We start from the raw sequence: 8899 nt of genomic DNA, 5'->3' as shown, positions 1-8899 counted from the left end.
GAGTTGATTTAGGACCTGCGTGCTGTCTCTGAACTTCTTCAGCTGAAGGCCAGTGCTCTACCACTTGAGTCATAATCTTGTATCACACTCTTTCGGTGATTAATTGGAGATAAGTGTCACATGGACTTTCCTGCTCCAGCTGGCTCTAAACTATGGTCTGCAGATCTCAGCTTCCTGAGTAGCTAGGATCACAGGTGTGAGTCACTGATAACTAGCTATAAGGATTGGTTCTTTTTTTCTTTTAGTTCCAAGACAGTGACTTGAACTTGGTACCTGCTGCTTTTGCTCATTGGCCAGTTTGGTATTGAGTCATACCTACAACCCCAGTGCTGGCTCTTTTTAACTGCCATGACATCAATTCTACAAAAGCTAAGATTTAAAATGACTTTTTCTTTTTTACTACCTATCATGAAAACAGGATACCTAAGTACTTCGTACTCTTCAAGGTGTTGCAGCCCTGAAATTGTTTTCACGGGACCACTCTGCCCCGTCATGCCCAGCTTATAAAGTAAAAAGAGCCAATGTAAAAGCAAACATTGTAAATGGTGTTTGGGATGTGTCATAATCCATTAGAATTTTGCAAATCAGAGAAACCAACCCATCTTTTTTTTTTTTTGAGGCAGGATAAGGTATCACTTGGAATGGATTATTTATTGAAAGGTTATTGGAGTATTTCAGTTAATTAAATGTGGCTATCAAATAGCACTTACAGTTCATAAACTGAAACCTCTGAAAATGAGTCTTAAAAATAAGTCATTCCCTCCTGGAAATTTTTTCAACCTCAAGTTATTTTGTCACAGCAACAAAAGGCAAACATGTTATTTATGAAGGAAAACTTATTGGTACACAGGATGGGCTAATATGCCGATAGTTAGGAGTTGCAGGAGTGAAGGAGCATAGAACAAAATAAGTAACACAGAAAAACCGAAGAATGAACATTTTCCCCTGACCTTGCTTGTCTGTTGTAACCTTTATTCATTCATGTAAAATTATTCTTGTGTTAATACTTAGAATGAAATAATCTTTTTATTTCTGAATAGTTCCACAGAAAATTTACAAAAAAAGTGGTTCAGAGTTCCTCTTACCCAGTTTCAACACATTTTTGACATTTTATATAAGGTAAATTTTTCACAATTAATGAGCCCTTATTGGGATATTATTAATCAAATCCATACTTTATTCAGATTTATTTAGTTTCTGCCCACCAAAATCCTTTTCTATTTTAGGGTCACATCCATCGAGAATACCACAATACATTTACCACTAGTGATTCCTTAGGCTACTCTTGGCAATAATAATTCTTAGCCTTTGTGTCTTGACAGTTTTAAATAATACACATCAGATTTTTTTTGTAGAGTGTTCCTACACTGAGCTTTTTCCATTTTTCTTGTGATTAGCCTAGTGTTATAGGTTTAGGGGGATGAATATCAGAAGTGAGATGCATTGTCACCACATCTTACCAGGGCACATACTACCAAACAGTCAACCATTGTTTATGTCCATCTTGATCACTTCGTTGAGATGGTATGACAAACTTTTTTTTTTCCAGTGCCAGTACTGGGACTTGAACTCAGGGCCTGTACTATCACTCACCATTTTTTTTGCTCATGGCTGAGACTAAATCACTTAAGCCACACCTTCAGTTTTGGGATGACAAATCTGTTACTATCTCTATCTATCTATCTATCTATCTATCTATCTATCTATCTATCTATCTATCTATCTGTATATATATGTGTATATATATATATGTGTGTATATATATACAGATAGATAGATAGATAGATAGATATAGATATATATATTTGTGGGTTGTGGGGCTAAGACTCTGGGCCTGGGTGCTGTCCCTGAGCTCCCTGAGCCACACCGCCACTTCTGAGATGATTTTTTTTTTTTTTTGGTGGGTCATGGGGCTCGAACTCCACCTGGGCGCTGTCACAGAGCTCTTCAGCTCAAGGCTACCACCCTACCCTTGAGCCAAGCCCCACTTACCGTTTTTTAGAGGTTAACTGGAGATAAGAGTCTTAGGTCCTTCCTCTAGAATATAGAAACAAAAGCCATATAATGAGTGATTGTTGTCCTTAATGTACTATGTTATCTCTCATCTCTTTTGCTGTCCCTTGGTTATCTCATATTGTTACAGTATCTCACTTTGTTATCTGATATATTGGATATATTTGTATTAGGTTTCTTGAAATTGGATAGGGAAGGGGGGAAAACAAGATGAGGGGTGGGGTGAGGGGAGGGAAATGGGGACCAAGACATGAGAAAGGGTATCAATGTATGTGAATTAATGCACCTTCTATCTGGCAAATATAATGTAATGCTTCTATTAATTACAATAAAAATATATGAAAAAAAAAGTCTTGGGTCCTTTTGTGCCCGGGCTGGCTTTGAACCTTGCTCCTCAGATCTCAGCCTCCTGAGTAGCTAGCATTACAGAAGTGAGCCACCACAACCAGCTTGAATTTTTTTTAAGTTAAAGCCAATCACAATAATTTTAGAGATAGTACAATGCAAACAAAGGCATGTCAAACAGTTTGAAATTTTATGTTTTCAAACTTATTAAATATAATACTTCTAGTCAGGAAGCAATTTTTATAACACCAACGATTCCTCAATCTTTTAGGAATATTGAGACAATGCAGGTAAAAGTTAATGTGTTTTACTGGTAATTTTCCTTGCCAATCATATTAGATAAGTCCACTAAATATATTAAAGGAAAAACAACATTCCAAATTTCACAGAATGGTTGGTATTTATAGCAAGTAGCATTTGAAGCAAACTGCACTAATTAATTCTTCTGTGAAAAGAATATGTATGTTTATGGTTTTTACCTAAAGGGAATAAATTTATGTTTTGGCCCTTGAAGGGCTAAAAATCTTGACAACTATTTTCAATTCACAAGTGTTTTTAAATACCAAATACCATTAAGAAGGTAGTAATCACTTTTTTTGTGTTTAATCAGAAGAAAACATGCTCATATTTTCAGTGAATTTGTTTTTCAGGCCAAGGATGTAAAATAGAAGAAATACTCAGGAATGTGCAATGAGCTTCGATAAACAGGATGCATCCAGATAGTACTGAAGGTTCCACATGAAAGGCCAGATGATGACAGGCATAATTAATGGAAGGGGAAGTAACATTTATATTCTTTTAAAGTGTTTCCACATTAATGGTTAAAATTAAAATGTTTTTCCGGCTCCAGAGAAAAACAATTAAGCCTACAATACCCTATTTTCAAAAGTGTGGTATATTGAGATTTTAATGTAAAGTATGTGAGGATGTTTCTAATGTATGTTTACTAACCAGGAAGGAAATCTAAAATAGGTTCTGCAGTCAAGTATGTAGAAACTTTTGGCATACTTATCTTTCCTTAATAATGTACTAAGTTAAATTCCCTTATTACTAATAAACACAACTATTTAGCTGAGAACTGATGTACCGGCAAATTATAGACAAGCTACACTTAGTTTTCTGAAACCTGAGAGTTCCCTCCGAGATTTATTCATGGTTCATGTGACTATCTTGTCATTTTTGTCCTTCAGTATATTCTCAACTTGATAATGCCCACTTTCTTACTGCAATTAAACCAGGTTAATCAGAAGAATCTTGACTTGGAAATCTAGGATAGGTACATACATAAGAATGAGAAGATTAAAAAACTAAAAAGAAATATATTTTACTTAAATATTAATTTCATCCCTCTGCTATTTAATATAAAAATATACACTTGAACACTTTAAGATATAAACTGTACAGTAGAAAAGACCTGCTCCAAGTGAGCCTGGGTGAGAGCAGAGCACTGCAAGCTGATCCTGGGGCTGCAAATGCAGTGTTCTTCTGTATGCTAACAGAAAAAGTTTTAAGAAAACAAACCAAATATACTTCAAAAACATATAAAGAAAAATAAGGCACTGAGCACCTTTTATATTAATTCCTCCGTATGAAACTGTGAAAAGATGTAAAGTAAAATGAATTATAAAAATTATATGCTGTCTTTTTTGTGATGTGCAAACAAACACAAAAAGCAACTGATCAAAATCTTTCATTATGCTATGAGCTGGTGGCTTACACCCATAATCCTCGCTTTATACGATTGTGGTTTGAAGCTAACCCTCAGCCAGAAAGCCTCTGTGACTTTTCTCTCCAATTAACCACCAGAGGGCTGGAAGTAGAGCTGTGGCTTAAGTGATGGAGCACTAGACTAGATCAACTAAAGCTCAAGGACAGTGTCCACAACCTAGAGGTCAAGCCCTAGGACCACACACTCATACCCACACATTCCCATGCCTTCTATGACCACAGGAAAACTCATGGATTCTTTCTGCTGACAACAGTTTGCTGCAGCAACTTCTTGCTTGTGTGCCTCGATTTTCTATTAGATACTGGAGCACAAGGCTTTGTGTTAACATCAGTACTTCTTTTTTAATACACAGTAGTGCTGTCATTGCTAAACCACATAAATTACAACTTCTTTCCTCATCAATAGAAATTAAGGAAGTTCTGGTAGGAACTTGTGGCTCACGCCTGTCATCCTAGCTTCTCACGAGGCTGAGATCTGAGGATCTCAGTTTGAAGTCAGCCTGGGAAGAAAAGCCCACTTATCTCCAAATAACTACCAATAACCAGAAGTGAACCTGTGGCTTCACTTAGAGTGGTAGATTCAGGCCCTGGATTCAAGCTCCATGATGACAAAGATAAATAATAAAAGAAAAAGAAAAAGAAAGTTCATCTTGCTTAACTGAATTTTGAGTCTTCTAAATTTTATTTATTCAATCTGCCACCAATCTGAAAACACTAGTAATTTGTAGGGGGCTTCATAGTCACAATGCAAATTAGTGATGCCACAATTTAATTTGAAAGCCCATCATTATTATTATTATTATTATTATTATTATTATTATTATTATTATTTTGTGCCAGTCCAGGTCTTGAGCTCAGAGCCTGAGCCCTGTCCTTGACTTTCTCAAGGCTAGAGCTCTACCACTTGAGCCTCAGCACTATTTCTGGCTTTTTTCTATGTATGTGGTACCAAGGAATGAAACCAAGGTCTTCGTACATGCTAAGCAAGCAGTCTACCACTGGGCCAAATTCCCAGCCCGAAAGCCCATTAATTTTTAAAAATAGAAATGTATCAGCAAAGCTTAGTACTCACTAAACACTTCAGGCACATCTTGTGACAAAGACCAACTCTACAGTGGTTTGTAAAGGCTACTTTATGGAAAATACAAAGTTTACCCTCCAAGTAGTCTGTCCATTGGAATTAGTTTAAAAAATGGAAATCTGCATTTAACAAGACTTTATTTAGGGCTTTGGGCTATAATCTCATAATTTAAAAGGAGCAATTTTGACACAAATGTATTTGAAAATGTCAGAAACTGTGTGTGTGTGTGTGTGTGTGTGTGTGTGTGTGTGTGGCATGCGTGCCAGTAAGGAGGTTTGAATGCGGCATTGGTTTTGTCCCTTAGCGTTTCCAAAAGCTCAAGGCTCCCATTTTACCACTTAAGCCACACTTCTACTTCTAGCTTTTTGGTGGTTAATTGGAAGTGAGAATCTCAAGAGACTTTCCTACCTGGCCTTGATTCAAACAGCAATATTCGGATTTCAGCTCTTCCTGAGTAGCTAAGATTACAGGCATGAGGCATCAGCATCCAGGTACAGTCACACATTTTTTTTTTTTTTTCCTGGCTCTGGGGCTTGAGCTGTGGGCATGGGCATTGTCCCTGAGATTCTTTTGTTTAAGGTTAACACCCTACCACTAGAGCCACAGTGTGACTTCCAGCTTTTCCTGAGTAGATTAGTGGGGAGGTAAGACTCTCACTAACTTTCCTGGCCAGTCTGGCTTCAAACCCTGATCCTCAGAGCTCAGCCTCCAGAGTGGCTAGGATTATGGAGATGAGCCATCAGTACCTGGCGTCAGTCATATATTTTTAACCACTAATTTAGAGAATTCTGTTGAAACAATAAACAGAGAAAGTAATATATGTAACAGACACTGAACCCACATATAAAAACGATTTCCTTAAAAGTTTTTCATTTGCACAGGACATACATAGTAAACATTTTTTACTCCTAGTCCCAGAAATTTCCTGGCAATCTAGAAACCAAAGAAAACTTGAAGGTTAAAATCTGCATCTAGGTGGTTGACTATGAAAATCATAGGAGCAGCTTTCAAGCAAAGATACTATCACTGCATGCTGAAGAAAACTGACAAACATCTGCCAAAAGTTTTGCAAATGATGCTTTAGTAAACTTGAAATAGCATACCCAGACTGTCACTGTAGTAATGTTACTGAATAGTTAGAACTATTACAAAACCAGTGTGGCAAGCTGATACATATTTATGGTGCTACCTGGAGATTCCCTTCAAGCCAGGCCAGGAGAGCTACTGGTTTGAATACCATTGGCTCTGCCTACACAGGTGTCCAGGGAGGGCCTATGGAAAGCAGTACTGTGAGGATCAGACCACAGCAGTGCTCTGAGGCATCAGTGAGAAGAGCTACTGGCTCAAAGAAAAGAAATGATAGTGGAGAATACTTTACTATGTTTTTCCAGAGATATAAGCAGGACTTCATGCCTGAGAAAAGGAACCTCCTTTATCTCAGATAACCTGTACATTTAAAATTCAAAATATAATTTTTCCTACAGGAGTAAAAGATGCATCAAAATCCATCTTCTTATTAAATCCTTGATGGGACTTTAGTTTCCCAGGTGAAGGAGGAACAGGATCTGGATACTGAATGATGGCTTCAACAACATCATACAAGATGGCTTTTGGGTTTGCCATATAATGTAAGTTTCTTTGTTGTAAGAAGCTGGGCCAAACCATTGAGAAACACCAGAAAGATGGTCATGGACATGACAATCACATAGTGGCTGATGCTGCAAAAAGAGAAAATGAATCATGTTATATGCAAACAAAACACTTACGTGGAAAAGCCTGAGTCCTTTTAATTTTTATTCCTCTGATAATTGAACCCAGGGTCTATGCTTTACCACTTAAGCTATTTCCTAAACCCTTCTCCTTTTATTTTATTTTAGTTTTGTTTCTGAGATAGGGTTTCATTAGCTTTTGTCTGAGCTGGCCACAAGCTTGTACCCTCTTTTTTTTTTTTTTTGGTCAGTCGTGGGCCTGGGCATTGTTCCTGAGCTCTTCAGCTCAAGGCTACTGCCCTACCCCTTGACCTGGGCATTGTCCTTGAGCTATTCAGCTCAAGCTATGGCCCTACTGCATGAGCCACTGGGCCACTTCTGGTTTTCTGGTGACTAATTGGAGATAAGAGTCTAAAGGACTTTTTAGTGCCAGAGCTGGCTTTGAACTGAGACTCTCAACCCTCGGATCTCAGCCTCATGAGTAGCTAGGATTACAGGCATAAGCCACCATGCCTAGCTAGTACCCTCTGTTTTCTAGCTTCTGAATAACTGGGATTACAGACTTGCATCACCACACCTGTGTTGAAGTCTGAAATAGCTATGCAAAATACATAGACTCCAAAATGATTTAAAAATTACTGAAATGTTTATAAAAAAACCCACAACTCTGTTATATAGAGATATATGAATCATATAAGTACTTCCTTGGTAATGTACTAATTAAAATTAATACAGATAGCAGGCATTTCATATTGTAGTTGTTGCAGAATCTCAAGATATTGTTTAACAGTATTTCAGCATAATGGTAGTTTGTATTATTATGTTTTAAAAATAATACATAATGAATATGCTTCTAGCTTGGTGCTTTACTAACAGATTTTCCTTCCCAGATTGGCTCCAAATGGTTACTTCTGGATTTCAGCCACTTGATTGTTAGGATTATAGATGTACCGCATCACCAGTGGCTCACTAAATCTCCTTTTTGTTTATTTATTTATTTACTTTTGAGACAGAGTAGTTCTATGTAGTCCAGGCTGGCCTTGAACTTGCAGTGCTCCTGTGTAGCTTCCTGAATGCTTGAATTATAGATATGTCCCACCTTGTATACTTTAAAGCCTTCGGATCCTATTTTGAATCCCATTCCAACTTTCCTACTTTAAAGACTTCATGTTTGCAACAATATCCTCCTTTCTAATATTATCATTTTTTCCTCTCTATGGTGAGCACATCTATCATTATATAAGCTTGTAGGGTTTTTTTTCTCATTGCCAACAAACAAAGAGGCACCTAAGATATCATAATCTTCTCCTGAATCATCCTAATATTAGGCATCTTCAATTTGTTACATTAAAAAAAACCCACTTAATACCCACATATTTATATTTATTTTGGTCAGTTGTGGGACTTGAACTCTGGGTCTGGACTTTGTCCCTGAGTTCTTCAGTTCAGGGCTAGTGCTCTACTCCTTGAGCCACAGCACCACTTCTGGTTCTCTGGTGGTTAACTGGAGATGAGAGTCTCATAGACTTTCCTGCCCGTGCTGGCTTTGAACTGGGATCCTCGGATCTCAGCTTCCTGAGGAGCCAGGATTACAGACATGGGCTACTGCCACTCAGCACCCACCCTTTTCTTTACCAAACTCATTTTCCTAGTAGCAGCTTTCCCACTCACTCAGTTACTTGACATAAATAACTTAGGACCCGGAGAAGTCCTCACTAGGTTTTTCTCCCTCCATTGCATTCTGTCCAGAAGTGGATTTCATGAACTTCTTTTAAAATATTTTCTTTGGTCCGGATTCTGAACTCCATTTGTTTTGAATTGTGATGCTACAGCTGCTACCATGTAGCTTAAACTACTACAATCACCTCTTCATCCTACAGTATGTTCTCCACACTATGGCCAGAGTATTGCTTCAAAAATATTGCAACAAATCCAATTATTTCCATGTTCAACATTCTAATGTTTGATCTTATAATTGAGATAAAGTCCTAACTCCTTACAATGACCTCCAAGGCCGTAAGTG

At 37.6% G+C, this 8899-nt stretch overlaps 1 protein-coding gene across 3 annotated transcripts in view; it reads right to left on the bottom strand.

The window, feature by feature from the left end:
• Positions 1 to 1790: 1790 nt before the first annotated feature.
• Pign (phosphatidylinositol glycan anchor biosynthesis class N) overlaps positions 1791 to 8899 on the bottom strand; it is an 84075-nt gene continuing 76966 nt past the window's right edge. For 2 of the 3 annotated variants that reach the window (XM_090353009.1, XM_090353008.1), the window contains exon 29: positions 5426 to 6885. In XM_090353009.1, coding sequence (XP_090209135.1) covers positions 6762 to 6885 — 124 coding nt within the window. In that variant the 3' untranslated portion in view covers positions 5426 to 6761. Of the gene's footprint in view, positions 2038 to 5425; positions 6886 to 8899 lie in introns of those variants that run through there. The other variant, XR_016538812.1, reaches the window with a different exon arrangement.

Source organism: Megascapheus bottae, chromosome 19 (genome assembly GCF_031878675.1).
Source record: "Megascapheus bottae isolate mThoBot1 chromosome 19, mThoBot2.hap1, whole genome shotgun sequence".
In the NCBI taxonomy this organism is placed as follows: Eukaryota; Metazoa; Chordata; class Mammalia; order Rodentia; family Geomyidae; genus Megascapheus; species Megascapheus bottae.
The sequence above is the reverse complement of the archived record's forward strand: the minus strand, read 5'-3'. Positions and strand labels throughout refer to the sequence as shown.